Source organism: Apostichopus japonicus, chromosome 15, assembly GCF_037975245.1.
Source record: "Apostichopus japonicus isolate 1M-3 chromosome 15, ASM3797524v1, whole genome shotgun sequence".
Lineage (NCBI taxonomy): Eukaryota > Metazoa > Echinodermata > Holothuroidea > Aspidochirotida > Stichopodidae > Apostichopus > Apostichopus japonicus.
In genome coordinates, this window is record NC_092575.1 from 5,541,845 (window position 1) to 5,567,514 (window position 25,670).

The 25,670-nt window shown below is 39.0% G+C and overlaps 1 protein-coding gene across 1 annotated transcript in view; it reads right to left on the bottom strand.

The window, feature by feature from the left end:
• Positions 1-3,870: 3,870 nt before the first annotated feature.
• LOC139981558 (oxysterol-binding protein 1-like) overlaps positions 3,871-25,670 on the bottom strand; it is a 68,276-nt gene continuing 46,476 nt past the window's right edge. The window contains exons 6-14 of the mRNA XM_071994027.1: positions 19,261-19,375; positions 15,373-15,535; positions 14,171-14,311; positions 13,049-13,294; positions 12,311-12,532; positions 11,283-11,378; positions 8,473-8,648; positions 7,550-7,761; positions 3,871-4,493 (exon numbers count right to left, since the gene is read on the bottom strand). Of these exons, the coding sequence (XP_071850128.1) occupies positions 4,351-4,493; positions 7,550-7,761; positions 8,473-8,648; positions 11,283-11,378; positions 12,311-12,532; positions 13,049-13,294; positions 14,171-14,311; positions 15,373-15,535; positions 19,261-19,375 (1,514 nt within the window). The 3' untranslated portion in view covers positions 3,871-4,350. The remainder of the gene's footprint in view (positions 4,494-7,549; positions 7,762-8,472; positions 8,649-11,282; positions 11,379-12,310; positions 12,533-13,048; positions 13,295-14,170; positions 14,312-15,372; positions 15,536-19,260; positions 19,376-25,670) is intronic.

Genomic DNA, 25,670 nt, shown 5'->3' on the forward strand with positions numbered 1-25,670 from the left:
AAAATCCTGAATTCTCCACTGATGTTTGCGATGCGGTGCTTTCGTCAAACAACCTGGCATACACATTGCGTGCTATTAAACTGTCTAACATTTCAACACAGTTTTAAGTGAGACTTCATTCATATTCAGCCAATGGCTTCATCTTAGTCTCCACGAGATTCAAAGCATTTTTTTTATCATAGAGATGTAATTTTACTCTGTATTTTTTCCCTACTTTTCAGCATTTTACAAAAAAAGGTATTTTAAATCAGTCTAACCTCCAGTATAAGAGATCTTCTGTGTAAAACAAATTTCCTAGCTCTTGATATGAGATGCATAATTCCAAATATAATCAATCTTTAAACAATTAAATTACATCCCAGCTTCCCAATAGTTAGTTCATTAATCTTTAAATTTTCATTTATATTTCACTCTTTTTTAAAAACAAATCAAACTTATTGAATCTTAATGACAGTGCATTTCACATTAACCAGTTTCTTAGGGTTGTTTAATAATAACTTTCTGAAGTAATTTTTGTGAAGTTTTCACTGTTATTCTGTTCATATTATCATGTAAAGCAGCCAATCAGCTGCCCTTCTACAGTGATGAGTGAAGCATTAAAATTATTTCCCTACGCATGTGCGACATCAGCTGCTCTCCTGTGGTGATGAGGCAAGCATTCAATGTACTTCTGCTCAGAGCAGCATCCAGAGCAGCTAATCAATAGTTATTTGTGCAGTGACAAGATAAATGCACAATGTACTTCCCTTCATGTAACCCCCATCCAGAGCAGCAGGTGCACTGCTCTCCTATGGTGAGGGGGCAAGCATTCAATGTACTTCTGCTCATGCCAGCATCCAGAGCAGCAGGTCTCTGTGGTCAAGGCAGGCATATGTCTTCTGTTTATACCAGTATCTAGCCAGGGTAGCTGATTACTGCTTGTCTACTGTGACAGAGCAAGCATACAATATACTTCTGCTCATGCCAGCATCCAAAGCAGCAGGTCTCTGTGGTCAAGGCAGGCATATGTCTTCTGTTTATACCAGTATCTAGCCAGGGTAGCTGATTACTGCTTGTCTACTGTGACAGAGCAAGCATACAATATACTTCTGCTCATGCCAGCATCCAGAGCAGCAGGTCTCTGTGGTCAAGGCAGGTATATGTCTTCTGTTTATACCAGTATCTAGCCAGGGTAGCTAATTACTGCTTGTCTACTGTGACAGAGCAACCAGTTACAATATACTTGATTACATACTCAGTAGCCAAAAGAACCAATCTGCTGCTCTTCATCTACAGTGAGCAGTGAGCAGGCAAATATACTATGCACATCTCCTCCTATCATGTTTGCAGAGAAGCCAGTCAGCTGCTCTTCTCCAGTGACAAAGTCAACTTGTCTGCAGTGATACAGTGTGTAAACTTGAAATCTCTTAAACTATGATACTAATCTGGAGACAAACACTTCCAAAACACCGACTACAGATAATAATAAGAGGATTGGGTCTATCTGTTTACAGCACCATTGTTAAAGCTCACTGCTGATCGTAGAGCAACATTCAGGATTCCATTCAGGCTTTGAGGATGAAATAAGACAGTATTAGACAACATTAAATGTAACATTTGCAGACATACCATGATATTTTACTACTACTCTTATAAATCCTTGAAAAGTGGCTAAAACGAAGGAAAAAAACCAACCCAACTACTGGCCAAATGTTAGACTACTTGACAATGTTTCACTTTTGTGTTCAAATCCTTACAAGTTGTCCGATGTATATACGACTACATCTTTCCAAACATATTCTTCCCATGTGACCACTTTGTGGAAAAACTGGAAAGGCACCAATGAAATTGACTGTGCTAAAATAATAAATCATATTTTTCGAAGAGTAGTGAAAATTTGGACTGGTCAAGCTGAATTGGCCTTTATTGTTATGGAAATTATTCATTTAAAACTAATCATAAGGGACAAACATCTGTGATGGGTTGGTATTCAGTCAAATGGCTACCTTTCACATCACTAAATCGATTAATATAGATTAACAGATGACTTTAGGTAGAATTTTAGTCTTGATAACACATTCTCTGATTACTCCATGTTAAAGGCATTGAAGACTCGCGCACAAAGAAACGTCTCATACCGGTAATTTGACCAAGTTTCGAATGAGGTGTAACAGAAAGAAGTGTTAGACACCACCATAGATCCCAGAAAATACACACACAGCTTGCTACCCTCGGTAATTATTAGACACTAGTGCAGTCAATACATACAGCTACGGTCAATACCAATAACACGGTGTACATAGCAGCGATGGACATCTCAGGTCTAGATAAAAGATGACAATGTATCACGTTTCATTACTGTTTGCATTTTGCAAACAACGGAAAGTTAACTTTTTCAGAGTGTGGCACGCGGTTCGGGGCGAGTCTTCAATGCCTTTAACAACTGAGTCCCTCCCCCCTCCCCACTTGCATGACATTCACATTCAATGCCCAATTGTCCTTGATAAAATGTTAAATGCTTTGTGAAGGTGTCATTGGAGATCATAAAACTCTTGTTTTACCACTCAGCTTCTTGCTGTATCTGAGGAACAGACCTGAGTGGTGGTATATATGTATTAGACTTAACTATCCAGTCACTTTATATAATTGATGAACCTCAGCTGTCCAGAGTCATCTCTCAAAACTCACACACTCTGTGTTACAGAAACACAACCAGGGCTGAATACAATGTTTGATAACTAAAAGCCATCCTTTAAAGTGGGTACAGAAGAAGACCCACACACAAGGGTGGGTGGGGGTAGGGAAGAGGGGGTGGGAGAACAAAAGGAATATTGCTCAAGAAAACATTGCATATTTAGAAACAATATACAGTAGCTGTCATTACAAAACAGCTAACCCACTTTAAAACTGATTGGTTGAACTAGTCATGAATACACATCAGAAACAGACAAATCAAACTGTCCTGCAAAACTGATTGGCTAGTCTTAGATCATGTTTATTCAATCATGATAAATATTTTATTTGACTTTAATCCTGATTTGACAAAAACTGATGATGGTTATGATGGAATAAATTTCTCTAACAGAAAAAACAGAATTAAATACTAAAGAAAATTTGTTAAGTCTGCTTGGGCCAAAGTTCAGTGTGTGACCAATTGAAGATATGAAGGGTCAAGTAAAATAACTTAATAAATTCAATCTTTTTGAAAAGTAGGATCTTGAAAAAATAATTATAACAAATCTTAATTTGACTATGAAACCTTCGGATGACACTGTTTGAGTTGTACGTACGTTTGTCCTCCTTTTGAAATGATAAACTCATAGGAATAACCCATAATTATTAGAAGTTTGTGACTAATTTTAATAGAAATAGACAGGTCTAAGAACTGACAGCCAATCTATCTGTTTTTGCAACTTTATCTTGTTTTTCTCATCTATTTTTTATCGTGTTTTGGCTTTGCATTTGCTGCAAACTAAAAAATAAACTATTCTTCTGGGTAGTTTCCATAGATTAAAATTTTGTAAAATGATTCCAGACAACCCAACATTTTATCATATATATTTGTTTGCGCAAGACCCACATAACCAACTGTTTATAAATTTTCTTTCATTTTATAAAAGAAAAGAGTAGTGGTAGGGGTAGAGGAAGGGGGGGGGGTTAGTCACAATCCTTGTTGGACATAAATATTTCAGGAAAGTTCATAAACACCCCAAAGAGTTATAAATTTTACCCTCCATGGATCAAAATTGAGTAAAATGACTGCAGACAACCCAACTTCCTATCAGGTAAACAAAAGAAGAAAACCATCATCGCTTGTTTGGGAAGGGAGGATTTTTGGTGTACTACATATGAATCAACCCAACCCACCCCCACCCCCACCTCCCCCAAACCCCCTTGTGAGCCTGCAACACACTCAACAACAGACAAAAGAATCTGTGTATCATATTAGTTGGGAATGTCTAAGTACAACCTCTAAACTACGAGAAAAACAGATTAACCCATTCCAAGCAAAAAAAAATAGCAAGTGGATCCAGCTAGGTTACAACCTCAATACTGGCCACTCTATTAAAGCATGTCACCTTTATATTATAACCTTGATCTGGCCTCTTCGTTGAATCAATAAAGGCTCGGGTAGTTACCGGGGAAACTGGAAGAGCAACAGCGTCCATCTTTTGGCATTTTTTCCTACGGAAATTTTAGTATAATTCCAGCTCAATGGAGATGAAGATGGATTGATCCTGTCTCTGACATCCTTAGGATCAACCTTGGGGTGGGGGTATCTCCACTGTGGTATTGCCAGGTAGGGCATCCATATTGCAGGTCGATTGCATGATTTCTAGAAAGCTTTGACTACAAACCCACTACCGAAGGTTAAAATATATCTGGACATCGTTCCCAGTCTTTGCTCTGTTTGCACTTCCAATATTCGTCGGTGAAATAATAGGCGACAGTGTTCGTGAAAGGGTCTAGTCTCCTCTCGAACCAATTCGGTCTGTAAGTCTCTGGGCCGGCACCTAGGAAGGAAAACCATCATGAATAACAACAACCACAACAAGAAATGGTAATAAGTTAAGAGTAGCGTGTTTGATACTCGATACAAGTGCAGTACACCTTGCAAAGCAACGTAACAGGTTGCACATGAAATGGAAAACTGTTGTTAATAACAACAAATGGTAATAAGTTAAGAGTAACAAGTTAGATACTCGATACAAGTGCAGTACACTTTGCAAAGCAACGTAACAAGTTGCACCTTAAAAGGAAAACTTTTGTTAATAACAAACTAGAGCACCAATGGTGCAGAAGCTCATACCTTTTCGAGCTTAAAAATGTAGGGCCCACAAAACTTTATGGCCCACCAAATTTCAGGCCATTTTTCAGATTCCACCAATTTTGGGCCCATGAGGGATAACCCCCCCCCCTCCTCCGTTAGCAGAATCCTGGCCAAACCACTGGCTATAATTCCTATTTTCCCCCTTTAAATCCTATTTTACCCACTCTCTCAAACAATACCACTGACCTACCCTATAAAACTTTCTCCCCTCTACCTGAGCAGACCTGAAGCACTCCTTGCCAAAATTTTGGCTGGCTGCCTACATACCTCAGGCTCAAAGACTTCTAAGAATCGGCAAGTGCTGATTGGCTATAGGGCTCTCATGCTTACAGTTCAACAGTTAATAACAACTCCCAGTCCTGCATTACTTCCACACACAGCCTCTGCAGAGCTTAACCACAAACGTAAACAAACACTGCAGAGACTGGGAGACAAATTAAAGGAGCTTTGGCAAAAGGTGAAGGCTCAGATTTTTTTAAACAATGGGGATTAATTGTAATTAATTAACTTTTGACCAACAATTATTAGGCATCACCTTATTCATACACAATCCAACCATCATCAGTTCAACTTTGAATATGATCCATCAAAATCTTGAGGAAATTGAGATATTTGAAAATATTACAAAGAATGACCCCCGATGACCCCTAAATGACATTTGACCTCAATTTTCCGAACACCCCTCCTAACTCTCATCCCGAGGAATGTTGTGATCAAGTTTCATTATAACTGGCCATACACTGTACGAACAGGAGCAATTTGAAAATATAGGGCCGGGGCCCGGGCCACAAAAGACCCCTAGTTGATCTTTGATCTCAAATTCATGAACACCCTGAAGGTAAAACTTCCATAGTACTATCGTGACAAACCCTCAACATTGTACCATGGAATCTGTAGGAGAAGAAGCATTTTGCGTATTTCTACAAAATGGCCCATTACGGCCCACAGGTGACCTTTGACCACAAATTTCGGACCATCTCTGATGGCCCTATACCCAATGGTCCTTGTGTCCAAGTTTCATGAAATTCCATCAAACACTGTGTGAGTGGGAGCGGTTTTACCAATTGTTGACGGATAGAGTGATAGACGCCGCACTGTAACAATAGCTCACACCAGCATGCTGGTATGAGCTAAAAATGGTAATAAGTTAAGAGTAACAAGTTAGATACTCAATATGACTGAAGTACACCTCGCAAAGCAACCTAACAGGTAAAGCCTCTGTAAACTCTTGACATCGCTTACTGAATGATTTTGAAAAAGTATCGTCGCGATGAATTTGACAAGTCTGTTTTCTTATTTTACGAAGAAAAAATGCTAACCCGGTTTGGTAACTTTGCAAACCTGTTGTTGAGAAGAAAAATATGTAGCACCATTTCACATGCCCAGTGAAACAGTTTTGATCTGGAACGTTGCTAACCACGTAAGACATATCAACATATTGTTAAAGATTATTGATTTCTTTTTGTTCTTCGTTAAACTTCCTTTTTCGTTTGATTGTACAGTAACACTGCACTATTGTTGAGTTGTGCCCGCACAACTATAGCTTACATGTTGACCATGCTATACGAACCATTATTCTTAATTACGTATTGTTCTTACTTTACCATCGTGCATGAGGATGCAAATCTAAATGCTGATCAACTTCAAACATAAAATTTAAAATATATCAGTCCTACTTCAAAGAAAACAATTATTTCACAATAACGTACGGCTCGAGTTTTCACTGACGTAAAGTGGGTTTACTTGGCCACTTCAGCACGGAGAGCATCCTTAACCTGTTCAGGTGCTGCACCAAATAAAAATTTACAGGACCTCTAAGTAGGATACGTATATCACGATAGCCCCGCTGAGACTCTTCACTCTACCCGTATGAATACAAGTATATCACATGTTTTAACTCCCTTCAAAACGTCAACAACAGATAATGGTATAGTCTTAAACACATTCATTGTGTGCACAATGGTAGGCGATATCTTGACCTGATTGGTCGAAATGACAGGTTGGAGTATTCCATTGTATTCGAGGATACGCAGTCGTAGTATATGTATAATATCTGCTAGCTTTTCCCCCAAGCAGCGGAGGAAATGGCTGATGTGATTGCTACCGGTTTTTTAGCAGTTCGAAAATGCCAAAATAGCCAATACAATAACACAACATTAGCACTGTGCTGTACTAAGATTGTTCACAGTAGTCTGCACCTAACAGGAGCATGACTTGCACTAATGATGAATATTGTCATGTGCTGTGTTGTGGTTAGGAGCGGTCCAGGGGGCTTCTCTTACGCAGTTTGTATCCCAGGTTTTACAAGGTTATAAGAGCACCAAATTTTAGATCACCTTGAAATGCCACAGATGAGGGGATTGGTAACTAGGCCAAAAATACAAAATATTTTCTTTTGGACTAAGCAATATCGATTGCGAACTATCCAGCCCTTAGTTGGTGGGCTGGTGGCAATCCACTTCTATAGACATTTCATTGCTGGTAGTGCCCAGTCAGTGGCCACAATACCTTGCATACTGTGCATACGCTGTAAACTGTACTACTGTCCTTTTCCCCAGGGATTAGGAAAATTCAAATTATTTTATAGTAGCCAAATTTTTCCCTCATATACCCCCTATATGCCCACCTTTCACCCAAATGTTCTTTTTTGGAGGGGGGGTGGATTTACCCCCTCTCCCCCGGCCGCAAAACAAGGAGGAAAACATAAAACATGATATAATTCAGGACTACGATCCTCACCTGAATCGGTACCTTCGGCTTCCTTCTTCCTCCGCTTAGCTCTCTGTTTCTCCTCCAACCTCAGTTTCTCTTGATTCGCTTCCGCCCAGTGACCGTTCTCCATCAACCGCTGGTCTGGTCTAAACCGAGAGTCCGTGGGTGAGATTCCCGGTTCCAGCTCGTTGAGCGTGAACGCCAACTCGGTCATGTTGTACATCTTTTCGCTAAAAGCTCTGAGAACATTGGACAAAGACGAAACTTCATTGGGTGACCTCGAGTCCAACAATAAAAACTTTACGATGCATTTCTAATATTTTTCGGTATATTTTATTGCTCTTTGAAAATGTTCGACGAGCATTTTAAACGCATCGACAGGCAGCAGGCATTAAACACATAAACAAAATGGTTTTATTCTCAAGCTAGATTCACAAAAGAGTCGGTCGTTTCTGCAATGTCTCTTTGAAAATGAGCGAATGAGAAGCGTACAGTATTTACAGGCTCTCTACTAACATTTTTGCTACAAGCTTTAAGCAGCTTGGTGTCCTTGCAACATAACATAAATATGCATATCTCCCCTTGTATAGTCCAATGCGGTACCACAAGATTACAATGGAATACTCCTTTAAAGTACTGACATTACTTGTGGCAGTATAGAGGGAAAAAGGAGTTCAATATATATATTATATATATAAGTGAGACAAATAAGGTTGGTGATGATATAACTGTTTGGACGTCATCTGTTGTGTATCGTAGGGATAATAAGTTTCAGAAACAAGGACACAAGCGGAAGACCAACTGGGACAATACAATGTGACAGCACAAAAGCAGTCAACAAACCAACAAGGTCTACAATATGAAATGGGGAGAGGGGAGAGGAGAAAGGGAGGAGGGAGAGGGGAGGAGATGGGGAGGGAGTTGAGAGGAGGCATTCAAATCCTACTTACGGCGGTATTGTCCTCTGCCATACGAGTTGCGGTGGACCTGTCTCGTACACTGGTTTGCCTTTCCCAGATTTATCCACTCGTTCTTTCAGTACCTTGGCTATTTCGACTTTTCGATCCCAGGTTCCCGAGACGATATACCTGGCTGCACCCGAGGCGTCGACGACGACCCCTGTGACCTGCAATTACGAGAACGTATAATTACACTTTGATCATGGTCGATAAAATATGCAAATTAACCATCCGCGAGCAATGTTGCTCACCCGATCGAGATAACAACGTGCAAGTAATTTAATTAACTGCTCTGCTTGATTAACCAAAGAAAAAACCATCTTTGCATTGAATATTTTGATTTCCTCCCATTGAGAGAGGCGGTCATATTTGTCACAGCTTTTGCACTGATTTTCATCAATTTTCAATATGTGAAACCTGCCTTCTAGAAAATCACAGTTTGTAAACCTTGACTAGTCAAGTGTCATTTTCAAATTTACCCAGAAAAAGCCGCAACTCTGAAAAAGCCAGATTTGGATTTTAATATTAGTTAATCCTAAGTAGACAAAATCTCAGAAAAGACAAAATTCAGAGAAATTCACTGATCCTTCCCTCTACTCATCCCTCATCCCTATCCTCTTCTCATCCCTATCCTCTTCTCATCCCTATCCTCTACTCATTCCTACACCTAGTGTACTGGGGATGAGATATAGTACTCTAAAGAGCATTTATTGGGGGGGGCGCAAAATTCAATTTGTGGATGAAAGCATCCAGGAGTACTGTATGTCTTTAACTAATCACTCTGCATCCATTCATAGCTAAACTCAAATCGTTGATTTATAACTGTTAATTTAACTGTTAATTTTTGCGTGAGCTAAGCATTCCCTGACGAGATGAAACAAAGCCAATCACCGCAGTGTTACATTTACAATTAAAGCTCGCCAGGATTCAGTTTCATAACCAGCTAGCCAATATTGTCTTGTTTTTCCCCCATTACAATTAAAAGCACTTTTCTCTTCTCAATGTGCTAACACACTAAATGACAATTAAAAGCACTTTTCTTTTTTCTATGTGCTACAAACTAAAAAGTGCTGTTGCAGGGGGAAAATTACAATATATTAAAAGTACATCGAAATCTTTGTTCATCAATGTATCTATTCCTTCAGATAGCAACTTGGGGTCTTCACTGCAAGCATGATACAGATTATACTCGCCAAAGTCCTGCCAACCCTTTACAACTTTTCTCAATTCTACCTCATCTCATTTACGAGCTGCTATCATCAAATTGTGGATTTTCATTTACCGTTCTATGGTTAGAAAATGTACTGAAAAATGTCTCTGTCATATCTTTTGATGTGACTGCCCCGCAATATATGTATATATTGATACTTTTATCCCAGCTCGCACCTGTGGTGTGACGAGGACTGCATATGTAGTTATTAATTCAAGGGCGTAGGAACCAGGGGGGCTGGGGGGTGCCAGCCCCCCCAGTGCAAAATATGGAGGGGCAGAAGTATCATTCCGCCCCCCCCCCCCCCCCGCTTCGCAAGTCAGAAAACCCCTTTTTCATTTCCAAATGAGAAAAAAATCTCATTTGGAGCACCAAATTGCATCTAAGGCCAGGTGAAAATGCAAAAGTTTTTACAAAATGGAGTGGGTGTTGAAGTGTGCTACATTGCAGCAAATTGCATCTGAGGCCACCTGGAAATGCCAAAAAATTCCAGGGGGACACCCCCTCCCCTTAGACCCCTCCCCCAGGCCGGCCATCAGTCTTCAGCCCCCCCACTCAAAAGTACCTTCCTACGCCACTGTATTAATTAGTCTGAAGTAAAGGTATGGATTTCAATGCATGGTTAATATCACATGGCAGTTCCCTCCATCTTTTACACTCATTTCTTATTTATCTGTCAAACAATTCCCTTTAATGGTGAGAATATTTAATCCCATTCACCTCACAGCTATAAACTGAATATTTTTACAGATATCCTTCTGTATGAGAGGGGATAATATCAAAGTATCTATAGTTTTAGTTAGTGTTTTTCTTCAATTTGTTTCCCTTTTACCTCTCCTTTTCCTTAAAATCTCACAAAGACACAGCACTCTGTAAGATTATTTTCTGGAATATCATATATAAATTTGTATGAATTTTATTTACTGCTTCATATCAACACCAGTGCTATGTTAAAGCTGCAGACAGACAAGAGGTACTATTTAACCTTCCATTTTCTATCGTAAACTGCGCTATAAATGAGAATAAGTAGATGTATTATTTATCCTTTCTATCGGTCACAACACTGAAGTAGACCAAAGCCCACCATCTGGGAATCTTATTTTTTCAAGTCGTCATTAGATGATAAAGGAATGCTTTTTTATTCACAGCTGGAATTCATAATTTCTTATTATCCTCCTTTCGGTGTTGATTTCACACGAAACCTTTTCTTCTGCTTATGTTTTTTGATCTTCATTTTCTATTACGTTTTCTTTCTACTTTGTAATATTATATTATATTTCTGTAATTACTGTTATAACTGTAACATAACTCTTGATCGACAAAGATCTAGTTCCACACAGAGTCACAAAAACAAGTGCTTTGTTGCTTCTGTTGTTCCCCCCCCCCCCTCCCTTTGTTTTCTCCTTTTTTTTTCTTGCTGTTTTTGTTTTCTTGTTAATTTTTCTTGTTGTATTTTATTTCTCGTTTTTTTTTTTTGGTGCTATTGTAGTGTTTCTTGCTATATTGATGTAAGGATCAATCAAAATGGCAAAAAAAGAATGACAACTTTTCTTCAAACCAATGAAGGAGAGTTTGAATAAACCATTCTTACCTTTCTAGGAGTATCTCTGGCAAAGTATGTACTTGGCTTGAATACTAATCTGCAGGTCTCTTTGGTTGTGTGGTTGTAAATTTCAGTTTCACCAGACTGTCATAAAAAGAAAGAAAGGATCCAAATATACCACTGAAATATCTCCATGGCGACACATGTTTGACATGGATTCTCTAGAGAGTATTAGGATACACACTCGAAATTTTGACTCATTCAAAAAAAATTTGTTTACAGTTTTAATTAATGTAACACATTTTAAGTTCAAGTTTTAAATCATAAGCTCTTTCCTGATCATATCTGAACAATATGTCCCTAGTGACATTGAAATTTAGCTAATAAAGTCATCAAGGTTAATTTACAAGGTTAATTAAATATCTGTCAAAATGGAGTCAAGTAAAATGCTCATCAAAAAAACTGCAAATTTGGTTGCAAATCCTCTTTAACCTTATTGTCTGTGTGGTTGGTTTCATTGCAAGTGTACCTTTACCATTTGACTTACGTGGAACTTAAAGAAGCATATGAGCACATAGTATTGTGTGTACATGGTGTAAGTGCACATAGAATTGTGTGTACACCACTTGTGTGCACATAGTATTATTGTGTATGTACAACACATATCCAGATGTAGTATCGTGTGTACACCACATATGCCCATAAACTATTGTGTGTGTGCACCACGTGTATGCTACATATGTGCACACAGCATTGTGTGTACACCATGTGTGTGCACGTAGTATTGTGTGTACAACACATATGCGCATGTAGTATCGTGTGCACACCATACGCAGGCACATGGGGAAGTGAAAACACCAAATACGCGATGCAGTATCGTGTGCACACCAGAAATGCCCACAAACTATGGCGTGTGAGCACCACATTTATGCTATACATGTGCACAAAGTACTGTGTGTGCACCGTGTATGCAAATACATCCAAATAGAATGTGTACATATAACTAACCAAATTCAAACAGAGTTTTAACACAACAAACAACTATGTACATTTAACAAAGCAACAAATGATCTTACCAGGTCTACCCAGAGTTTGCCCACGATGATATTGTGTACGGTGACCATGACTTTCTGGTAGGTGTAGTGGCTTCCAGAATTCTCGAACGTGATGTGGGTGGTACCCTTCGGAAACAGCTGCAGGTATTTACCTCGGAACTTACTGGTGATGGTCATGTCCACCCAGGAGGTCCAGTCCTTTCCTTTGCAGTGACTAGCTGCTGCAGGTGGATGATGACTGACCTAAGGTTGAGGACGACAAAATCGAATCATTTTAGTGAGAAAACAATTTTGTGGGTCATATTTTATTCTTCTGGCTATCAATTACAAGGAAATAAACATATGTCATAAATGATCGAATGATGTGGGAGGGCTGGGAACTACCACATCAGGACACAGGGTATCTGAAAAAAAGGTTAAAATGAAACACAATTTCGAAAAAGGTAAAACTCAAACGTGTGAGATTTTCTTTAAGCGTCGTAGAGATGTTTCAATGTGAAGAGTGGCGGTAAAATGAGAGAGTGTCTGGGTGACACTAACTTTTAGGATTAAGTGGAAACATTAACTTTTTACTAATTAAACATTCCTTTAATGAATTAATCAAGCATAAAGCCATAGCTGAAATCTGTTGCAATCTTTTTGGAGTAGTACGTAAGGGGGTGGGGGGTGATAAGCTTGCCCGAAATTGACAACCCAACAAAGCAAAATCCGCATTCATTTGTGACAGTGTGACCCGAGTTTAAGAAACCAACACCTCACCTGTTCTGCAAAGAACCGCCAACCGAGTTCGTCCCATCTGTCGCACTCGAATGTCTCCCCGAGGAGGGGGTTGAACGGCTTGGTCGCACGGTTATTGGTATTGCCGTAGCACGAGATGGTGAAAGCAGCGACGTGGGCAAGTTCCTCACAGGTGTCGGCGCAGACCGAGGCGCTGTCTAGGATATGTGAATATTCATAATCTTCGGCCACCCTCTGCAGCATGGACAGCGGCTCGTTTACATTGACCTGTGCGGAGAGAGCAGAAGATAGAGATCGTTTCCATCAAACCCCTGGGTATTAAAAGCTGCCGACTGTTACCGTAAATAATTGTAACTTTGAAAGATTAATTACGAGAAGAAAACTTTAATTTCATGTTTTAATGTCTACATATTCACCTTGGAACCGAGGCGGGGAAAAATTACTCTCCTTACGAAAAGTGAAAATGTCTCGTTTAGAGTTGAGGTTCTCAATTCAATTTTCTACGAGGACCAGCGGGAAACATTGGTTGAAGCAAAGGGCCGAAGAAGAAAACAGACCTAAACTCTCACTATGCCTACTAACTCAACCTCATAGCCAGTTGGTTCGACATTTATGGCCTGACTCTTTGTGGTGGGCTGATTCTCTTTTCTAGGGTTGATTGAAATCGTTCTGCGAGCCACCCGTTGAGAATCTCTGTTGTAGAGCGATGCCCAACTGTCGGTCAGCTTATAAACTTAGAGAGTACTTAAAGCAGGAACCACTTTATCATGAGTGTTGCACTAATGAATACACTTAGAAATCCTTAATCACTTCATAAATGATCAACAAATCGGCTAATTAAGGCTACTTGAAGTCCTCCCGTGACATCAAAATTAACAGACAGTATGATTGCTATATTTTTTTGGGCAAGAATGTCATGTGGAAGAACTGTTTCCAAAGCTTGAAATAGTCTGTGTGTTTTCAACAAAGCATATTAAAGTAAGTATAAGCCTCTCAAACTTTCACAGCAGATATGTACCTAGCATGGTCTAAACTTGCCAATTATAGGAAAAAGAAAAAGTGCTAAAAATGAAGTTCTTTGGGTTATGGGTTTTTGTTATTGTCCAACTTAACACTGCTGAGGGGCAAACGGCCACTACTTACTGGCATTGGTATTCGGGACAATTCCTTTCCAATACAATTCTTAATGATACTCCAAAGGTCCAGGCTTATATTTGGTTTCTCTGGTATTCTATCTCTCCTCATGTGACCTGTATTCGACCTCCTGATGGCATGATGATTTATCTGTGGGAACAGAGATAAAGAACAGAGCCCATGACCAATGATGAAAGGATTTGCACGGTTGCTATGACAACAGAACAAAATCAGACATCCTCATGGCAAGATGGTTTTATGAAAGACAAGAACATATGACCCAATTATATCAAGTATTTGAATGGTGCTATGATAACCTAACATAATCAGCAGCTTTGAAAGTGAGTGAGTGAGTGAGTAAGCACAATATCCACATTTCTTAGGTTGAGAACTAACCAATCAAAATCTTTCCATTCTAAGAGGATTAGGTGTTAAAACCTGACAGTAAGAAAGACTAAACCAAAACAGAGTAGTGATAAAAGGCAGAGAAAAAGTTTAAATAGGAAGCAAGGATCCTCTGTGATTGCTAGTCCCTTTATGCGAGCTACACCTTCAAGGTTTTCTGTTGGCCTTAGCATTTAAATTTACAGTAAATACAGCTGAAGTATTAAACCCGTTTATAAACATCAATCTTGCTTGGTAAATGAAATACTCTTTAATAGTTAAAATCTCTCATATTAGTAAAAGTGACATTCAAGATAAATCAAGCTGGTTTACTGCTTACATATTTGGCAGGACGACCAGGAAGCAGACAGCTTTTGAAACCATCGTTATCAAACTGTTTGGTCTTATGTAGGCAAGAAAGTACATTTGTGGGTTGGAGACAGGTAAGAGAGGAACCAAGCTTATTTGGTTTGGGTGTTTACTATTAATGTTGCATTGGCACTGTCCCACATATCTACACCAACTACCATAACAACATTTAAGCATGGCTACCCCATGAACACCAAACCTCACTAGTTTGGGTAAAAATTACAAATGACTACACTTACCTATCTCCTAGACACACGCACTCTGACATCCCTAGCCTATGACAACAGGTAACATTCTTGCACTGCCCCAGAATGGACCCTCTCTCTTTCTTCCAAAACTTACCATTCCATACGCTCGGTAGATTAGAGTGCTATATGTTTAGGAGACAGGTAAGAGCGCCCGGGCAAACCACCCACTTCCTTCCTTCCTTCCTCCTTCCATTCTGAGGTCCAACTTACCTGATTTTTCGCATCAGCTCCTTGCGATGACTGGACAGCAACCACTGTTGCTTCTACTCGTGACTCTTGCATATCTTCGTCACTGCTTGGCATTTCGTGGTCGCCAACTCCTATCCCTTCGTTGCTACCTAGACTCAATCCGCTGGTTCCACTAGGAGTGCGTCTGAAAAGAGAGGGAAAGTTCTAATCGTCAGACATTTAGTAATAAAGCCTCAATGTGTGTTTGCCATATTTTAACTTTGGCCTTTCCAGCTAACTGCCCTAAAAGCTCAGTGAAAATAACACCGATCTACGCAATTTTCATATTAATAACCATTATTTTTATTGAGTTATCTGTCGTTAAACATTTTAAGCTGAATAAAATTCGCCAGATTTGTTAACGAGTCACTAGGTTCTACAAGCTTCACTCAAAATTTGCAAGCCCCGCCCAACAGATCATTTTGCCAATCAAATCTCTCTGTTTTGTTTTTGACCCTTAGGCATAGGACTTAAGAGTGGATGATAAAAGTCTATACATTTTGTGAAATGAACATGCTGATATGGGCGATCGCAGTGATTTTACTGTAAATCGTTCGCACCATAAGGGCAACAAAAAATAAATTTCTTTCTTTCGATTGTGACAGCTTTTCTCCATTAAACCCACCTGGTCAGAGTGCATTTAGAGTAAGAAACATTGAATCAGCTTCGGGAAGTTTGTTTCTCGAAATTCATCAGCAAACAGGTATTGAGACTTTAAGTACTTGGGTCAGATGAAGGAATTAACAATCTCAGTGAGCGACACACTTCATGGATTCCTTAATTAACAGAAGTATGGTAGATACTACACAGGACTTAACATTTTAATTGGCATGGGGAAAAATATTAGTTTCATCAAACAAAGATCATTTCTAATGTGTCATGTATGTGAGTGTTAGCTGGATCAAACATATTCCTCTTTCTCAACCAGTTTTATTGTAAAACTATACTGCCAAGTGAGATCCCCAGCACTTATTTTTGTCGTTTTTTTTTTTTATTCACAAGCGACGATGCTTACTTTGTATTTAATAGCCCAGATGCTTACCTGTCTCCAATCGACACATGCACTATCTTTTCTACCTATTACCTACAAAACAGATGGTAACATTTTAGCACAGCACCCAGCCATGACCCACTTCCAGGTCACTTCCTCTCACTTCCTCTGTATTTAATAGGCACGATGCTTACCTGTCTCCAATCGACACATGCACTTTCTTTTCTACTGTACCTATTACGTACAAAACAAATGGTCACATTTTAGCACAGCACCCAGCTATGACCCACTTCCCAGGTCACCATCCACTCACTTCCTCTTCCCTAAGAATCTACCATTCAGATGCCAACCACCTATTTTCACAGTTTTACATCAGGCAATATTGTATTGGTTTCATGTATTGGTAACTAACATGGGATATGTTGATCGGCGACACGTACGAAAGGACCAAAAGTATTCAATTTATTTTATATCGAGACGATTAAGAAGAGATTTTCCAAACCCTGTGAACTTTACTAATCGTCATCCGTGCATATTTAATACAAACGATTGGGTAAACATGCTGCCATGCTCTTCAATTAATTTTTGGAGAGATACGGTCTATTTTTAATAGCATTCAATATCTCCATGCATCTTTCATTATTACTATTTGTTCAATTGACCTCAAGAGTTGATGCCCTGTATCTGCCTGCTAGTAAAGAGATTTACTACTGTAAGCCCTAGACAGACTGACAGAGAAACCTCTCATTATGTCAATTTATTAGTTTGACTGCAAGCCGCCACCACAGGTATTCATGGTGCACATGAATGCAAAATCAAGACAATGGATGACCTTTTGACATATATGTGGCTAGCAACCATAGTTCACCACATTAATGTCTGTAATAGGCCGGTGATAAACATGTCCCTTGAGAGAGAGTTTAGATTTATCATCATGAAGAGCAGATGTGTACTGAAGGTTACCAAAGGAAGTACCGGGCTGCCATATGTTGTACCAGAGGTACAGTAGTAGGATATTATAACACACAGAAATGCTTGCATTATATAGCAGATGTGCAGTTCAACTTGCAGGTTATTTAGAGACAGGTCTTCCATCATGATCTTACTTCACATGTGAAGGCAGCCCTTACTCACATTGTCTCCCATTCACATGGACCTTCATAGGTCCATTGCGAGACAAGCCTTCCATCATGATCTCACTTCACATGTGAAGGCAGCTTTAATACTCACATTGTCTCCCATTCACATAGACCTTCATAGGTCCATTGAGAGACAAGCCTTCCATCATGATCTCACTTCACATGTGAAGGCAGCTTTAATACTCACATTGTCTCCCATTCACATGGACCTTCATAGGTCCATTGAGAGACAAGCCTTCTATCATGATCTCACTTCACATGTGAAGGCAGCTTTAATACTCACATTGTCTCCCATTCATATGGACCTTCATAGGTCCATTGAGAGACAAGCCTTCCATCATGATCTCACTTCACATGTGAAGGCAGCTTTAATACTCACATTGTCTCCCATTCATATGGACCTTCATACGTCCATTGAGAGATAAGCCTTCTATCATGATCTCACTTCACATGTGAAGGCAGCTTTAATACTCACATTGTCTCCCATTCACATGGACCTTCATAGGTCCATTGAGAGACAAGCCTTCCATCATGATCTCACTTCACATGTGAAGGCAGCCCTTACTCACATTTTCTACTACCTTCATACGTCAATTGAGAGACAAGCCTTCCAACATGATCTCACTTCACATGTGAAGGCAGTCCCATGTTCACAAGGACCTAAACATCTGTCCATTCAGAAACATATTCTTCTATATTTATGATTCTTTTTATTTCTAACATAACAGCCAACTTCACTTCACCGTAAGAACACTTCTGTAATATTGGTTTGCTTGCAGTGACACATGATGGTACCTTCCACATATATATATGCTTTCTAACAAATATATGCAATGCACAATTAGCTCTACAAGTGTTTAAGTATTGTTTGGCGCAGGTATTCCTTTCTGTGATTTTACTAGCCATGTATTCATCTTTTCCATCACGCCAATTATTGAAGAACAGAGGTCTATATCTTAGTATGTGAGGGCATTCAAAACCGCTTGATTGAAGAAAAAAAAAACATTTACGTGGTTATTTTATTGTGGAGATGCTTGCTTTGCTTGAGTTGGTTTTCTTGGATTATTTGTTATTTATGTCAGTTCTACAAGACCAGGGACAAACTTTTCAGGAGTTTTTATGGTTGTGCCCTCTGAAAAAAACCAGGTCTTTTCTTTTGGTTGTTTGAACAGCAATTTGGTTGTCCAAACACATGTAGCAAAGTTTACAAAGCGCCACCAATATGTAGGACAGATGTGTAGGTTTGGTGAATGAAGCACTGACTGGTCAGCTTTTGGCCAATGACACTCTCCTTCAGGTGGGATCATCGGCCTACCACTGATTTTGTTTTATTTCAGTATCTCCAAAGTGATACTTAATTTATCATTTAACCAAATTCGGGGGTATTCTGTAACAGTGCAATCTGAATTTGATGAAAGCAACTGGTCATCCGCTCGGACAACCTCCGAAGCAGATTTCGTGGCCTCGAAAACAGAGGATTGGTCGTCACAGACGATCGCACGACTGTCAAAATTTTGCCCTGATAAGACTGTGACATATTTGGCTTGAAGAAATTTTTCCTACAATCTATCTGACAACTTTCCATTTCCAAGAAACAAAAACAAAAGCAGCAAGTATGAAATTTAAATTCCCATTCTAGCCAAAAACAAAAGGATATATAACATAAAAAAAGTACAAAAGCTAAAAGATCTTGTAAGTTTATAGAACCCTATAATGACCTAGAGCTCTTTTATACCTCACCTATGTTTTCTCGGTCCAGGAATCTCAACAGTGGTTGGGAACGCTGGTTCGTCTATTGCATCGTAGAATTCGTTCTCTTCATCTTCACTTACATCCTCACCTCCATCGGTAACGCCTATGAAAACCAAAACAGAGATGATTTTTCAATAAAAACAATGTAAAATTTATGCTAATTATTCTATAAATATCTATCATAATTCAAAAACAAAATTATTCACTACTCTTGGGATGTAGTATTTCGACATCTCTAAATATTGCATATATTTGCAATTACCTTTGTAAAGACAGTACACATGCAGTATTCCGTGAAGATGTGATGCGCTTGAACGCTTTGTGGAGGTCTATGACGAATCATTAGCCATCCCCAGATAGCAAAGTTAAAAAGTAATCAAAATTTTGTCTGGACTGCAGTACATCACTTGTAAAGTATCTGGTTGGTTTTCAGAAGTGTAAGAAAGTTTCATCACGAATGGGGGGATGTAAACGATGCATTGCAACAACAAATATACACGATAGTAACACACAAAAATTAAACTTGAAAAATATTAATGAGTATATACAAGAAATAAACAGATTAATTTTGAGGAAAACCCTCAAATTCTGAAGTCCACCAATTATTGCCAAAGCATTATTGGAAATAAAGAACTTTTTTGATGTTAGTGTTATATTTAGATGAAAACAGATGAATATTCACCAGGCTAACTGTTTGACCAATGAAATACCTGCATGTCATGTCTGAACCAACATCACCCAATACAATTACTGTATGCACACAAATGCAGTTACCAGTGTTGTTAACTCAGGGTCTGTACCTGGGCTTTAAATGCTTAAAAACGGGTGACCAGTTAACTCTAGCCATGGTAGAGGGAGGGTGCTGATATTGAGGGGAGACAGGTAAGCAAAGGAAGTCTAAGTTAATTGAACACCAAATACATATCAATTAACAGAGGCAATTAACATATCCTACCATCATCCCAATATACATTATTTAATGCAGGCCATTTCTTTCTTAAAATTTGGAAATAACTATCTCGCACTAGACTATCACTATATCCAAGTATTCCACAGGTTTTTGCTTTGCGACACTTATTTCCACGGTCATCGTCGAGGCGACCCTCCAGAGGCAGACGCTATGGGTGGGTCTACAGGGAGGAGGTATCCCCCTCCCATTGAAGAAATTTGCATTTTATCAATGGTGGTTAGCTGCAAAATGGTGTTACATAATTTTGCAACTTATGATGTAATTTCTGCTCAAGATTTCTCAACTTTTCTTTCCACAAATACCAGCAATTTTTTTCTTTCTTTCAAAGTTTTTTGGCTATACCCTCCAAAAAGCTTTTGGCTGATCCCAAAGAGGGTTACAACCGCCACTTTGAATGACAGAGTATTTTATATGATACATGTACAAATATGTACAAATATTTACCATACATAATAAAACCTGAGCAAACTTGAACACAGCTGCAATGGATCTACGGCTACCATGTACCTAACATACAATCCCTTAGTGAGAATGGCATGTACAGCGACTTAAACTATGCATTAAGTTGACAGTCCTTTTTGCAGTCTACGCAACAAACTGCACCCTAAAATCATCAACATATTAATTTAAATTTATATCTACTGTATGGCACGGATTTATTAACAATGTGAATATATAGTACTTTCCCTGAATTAAGAATATTTTGACATTTCACAGTAATTCTATGGACTCCATGCTACTCTCCACATATTTATGTTTAATATATAAATATTAGAAATATTTATCACGTAATAAATCCACAAAGAGATTAAACAGCTCCAATTAAGCTACATATTGCTACCATATTTTACAATACTGTACATATGTGTATATATATACTGTATCCAGCAGTGACACTTGCATACAAAGTTCTACGTGTACTTCGCTTTTTAAATAGAAGCCAATCGGCTTATGTAAATGTCAAGAGGTTATTATAGAATCCAAACCACTTTATAAAATAGGGCTGACATGAATCAATATGAACAACTATGGCATCATCATCATATCTCCCCCCCCCCCCCCCCATGATTATGTAGGCTAAATGCTTTTCCACCAGAACTTGCATGACATCTTTAAAGAAATTAAGGATGCTGCAATGAATGAATGAAGAAAGCCTCTAGGAGATTTAAAAAAATGTAACAGACAACTTATGCCCAAGAAATATGGAGGGGATCAAAACATACAGTTAATATTGTAAGATTGTATTGGTTTTCAATGTCATGGTCCATTAATAATGATCTTGTATGATGATGTATTTTCAAGGTCAGAACATTTGACAAACGTTTAAAGATATTTTTCAAAGTATCACGAGAGAAATCATTCTTTGTGTTGTTAATAGCCATAAAATATCTTTAAGAAAAACTTAGATAAATTGCTTGAGCGGGATTTTGAGCAGACATGAATGTATAGTATAATGGGGGGGGGGGGGGGGAAGTCCCAACTGGGTGCCTTAAACTTTAATACCTGGGTGTGAATTCAATGTACACTGTACAATATATGGAGTATATGTCTTCTACCAGGCCTTAAATCTAAAATGGTATTCCTTTCGAACACGGTACACATAAATAACTACATGGTCACTACAGGTCAAGTTTACTGGTAAGGTCACAAATTTACTGTAGTTTACATCACACAGTAACATTGTGAGGAGACAGATGAGAGAGGAAACACACTTTTGTATGTTTACAGTCAAACCATACTTCCACCATACTTCCACCATACTTCCACAGTACATCCACCGTACATCCACCGTACATCCACCGTACATCCACAGTACATCCACAGTACATCCACCGTACATCCACCGTACATCCACCGTACATCCACCGTACATCCACCATACTTCCACCATACTTCCACCATACCTCCACCATACTTCCACCATACTTCCACAGTACATCCACAGTACATCCACCGTACATCCACCGTACATCCACCGTACATCCACCGTACATCCACCGTACTTCCACCGTACTTCCACCGTACATCCACCGTACATCCACCGTACATCCACCGTACATCCACCGTACATCCATCGTACATCCATCGTACATCCACCGTACATCCACCGTACATCCACCGTACATCCATCGTACATCCACCGTACTTCCACCATACTTCCACCATGCTACCACCATACATCCACCATACTTCCACCATGCTACCACCATACTTCCACCATACATCCACCATACTTCCACCATACTTCCTCCATACATCCACCATACTTCCATCATACATCCACCATACATCCACAATACATCCACAATACATCCACCATACTTCTAATATAGAGCAACCCATTCAGTTCATGAACATTACAATTCATTTCAGGAGGTATCTTCCCTTCCATTTGAGAAATTTTTTACATGATCGAGTTTCTAAATTGGTGTTTGTACATTGCGACTTACAAGGTAATTTATGGTAAAATATTTTTCCACTTATCCTTCCACCGGTGAATAATTTATCATGTATTGCATCGCAAAATGATATATGCAAAATGTGCAAATTGCTATATAAGTGCAAACACGTAAAAAATGTTTGCGACACAGAACCGAAGTATTAATTTTGTACGAGAAAATGTTCACAGCCTTCCAAAGTGCAATGCAAAACACACGGATGGAGAGAAATATGCAATCGGAAATTGTACGTAAATAAAAGGATACTTATGAGTGCTTCTTGTGACAGCAACGAAAGAAGGTCTCACTAGTTGAATTATACAAAAGATGAATTCCAAAAACGCAAAAAACAGTTGTATAAATCACAAGCCAGAATTTTGCAGAAAAACATGTGTAGTAACTTCCGGGGTGGTAGATACGGAAGGAGGAGTTAGTGGGTGTGGCCCAGGGAGCGAGGGCACAGTGCTAAAATGTTTCCAATGTGTAGTTAGGTAGATAAGAAAGTGCAATTGTGGAGTGGGAGACAGGTAAGAGAGGAGCGAAGTAAATGCAAAATTTTTACACTCAATCATTTCCTGTCCACAAATATCAGCAATTTCTTATTTCTTCCCAATTTTTTCGCTGACCCTCTCCACTTTGAAACAGCAGGAGTTTGTAGTAAGTTATTTCCAGACATTGTAATAGTATTGGTATTAAATTTGCTGATCTACTCAGTTGGTCACCAAACACCCAGTTGGGACAATTATTTCTATACCGTCATGTCCCGCTTTGGAGCACGCATAGCGTCAGTACGAGCAGTATGATTTTCATGTCTCTGTCGCATATATAGGTCAGGAACTGTTTGCACTGTCAATATGTGTGCTTTGAAGCATGATATGGTTGGACAGTTTAGAGAGGTATTAGCACTCCGAAAATTTCCCGACTGGTTGTACTAAAAAATCAGGAGAAGGGCCCACTTTTAGGTCTGTCAAATCTTTTCCGGGGTACAATGGTAATGACATATGTTTACTTCATGCTCCACACTAAATACTGCCAGTTACCTTAGTACTGTACTAAGTACTACTACTACTAACATCTAGACACAGTGCAAGCTACCTATTAGTAATGACTTGTAAACTGATACTACCATTGTATACGATGCACTGATTTCAACTTAATTCATACCACAGAGCTATAAACGGTTATATAGCTCCATGCTCATACCTAAACAACAATTTGTAATGGCACTCCTCTCATAGCACACTTTTCTCTCTTTATTTTTATTTTTGAAGCAAACAAAAAAATGGGCAAATATTGAATTTCTCCCTCGCATCGGGTAGCGGGACAAAGAAATGTACGGAAAAAAAATCTAACTTATTTCGCTGATTAAAAAATGTAACCTGATATTAAGAAGCTCTATCAATTGAAAGCAGAATTACGAATGACAAGAATGACCTGGCTATAATTTGGATGCTGTAATGGTGTGTGGGAACATGGCAGTGTGTAAAATTCTTCTTGACATGTAAAAGTCATGTTTAATATATCTGATGTCTAAAAGGAAGTTTGAGGTGCCAAATGTTTGATTACAGTATTCTGCAAAAACAAGTGGCACAAATGGCCAAAGAGGGGGGGGGGGGGCATAGCGGGGAAACTGTGCATCTATCAAGCTATTAAAGGCCATAAAAGTCTTATGGATTCATATTGGAGTTTTGTGTTGCATCTGAAGAATTGACCTAATGGTCTGTGTGTGGGACTATTAAAGGCATTGAAGACTCGCCCCAAACTGCGTGCCGCGCTCTGAAAAAGTTTACTTTCTGTTGCTTGCAAGTGAAGTTTTCTGCTTGTCGCTGCAAAATGCAGACAGTAATGAAACGTGATACCTTGTTATCTTTTATCTGGACCTGAGATGTCCATCGCTGCTATGTACACTGTGCTGTGGGTATTGACCGTAGCTGTATGTATTGACTGTACACTAGTGTCTAATTACCGACGGTAGCAAGCTGTGTGTGTATTTGCTGGGATCGATGGTGGTATCTAACACTTCTGTTACACCTCGTTCAAAACTAGGTCAGATTACCAGCATGAGCCGTTTCTTTGTGCGCGAGTCATCACACCCTTTAAGCTGTCGAGCCAGTGTCATTGATGAGCCTCTAATGTTAAGTGGTAAAAATGGTATAGTAATACAACCTGCACTGGTAGCAATGTTGTTTTACTGTAGCTGTCTATTACATATCCAAATTACGTTTGTGCTTAGCGTCATCCTTTAACATCACTTGATGTACACAGAAAGAAAGACACACTAATACGAGAAGCAGAAGTTAGAAAAATGTCAAAAAGCTATAAATAAATACACAGTTCATCCTCAATATTTTTCAAATGAAAGCTATATGGAGACAATGAATCTCCCATACTGTCAAAATTATTTAATTTTTTGAGAAATGTTAAAAAGCACTAAATGCAATCAAAAAAAAGTAAACTGTGTGCTTCTTGTTTCTTCCCCTCCCTCCCTCCCCTCCCTTCCCTTCCCTCCCCTCCCCTTCCCTCCCCTCTCAAATGTCCTTCATCAAGATTTATAACCTTGCTGATTCACTTTTATACACTATTTTCTTCTATTAATTAAACGAAACCAAAGCAAGTACATTACTACGCTGTTCTGGGATTTAATCACTCCAATTCAGGATAAGTTGGCTGTTACCAAACTAATTGTCAAAATTAATTTGAAACCATTTCCTGTTGAAATACACCAGAGAGTGGTTTTGTATATAAAACCTGTGTAAAGTTGGGTTTGGGGAGAAGCAAATTTCCACACTTCACAGGTTTTATGACTAAACACGGGGCTTTAAAATGGACAAAGCAATTGTCAGTTTGACGTCATCTTTTTATCACCGTTAAACTCAGAGAATTTTTTTTCTACCAAGAGCCAGAGCTGGCAGAAAATACCGCCTTAGATGCTTTCAACTGTGAGTTGATTTGTATTTAGGTGTTACATACGTTTTACAACTATGGAAACA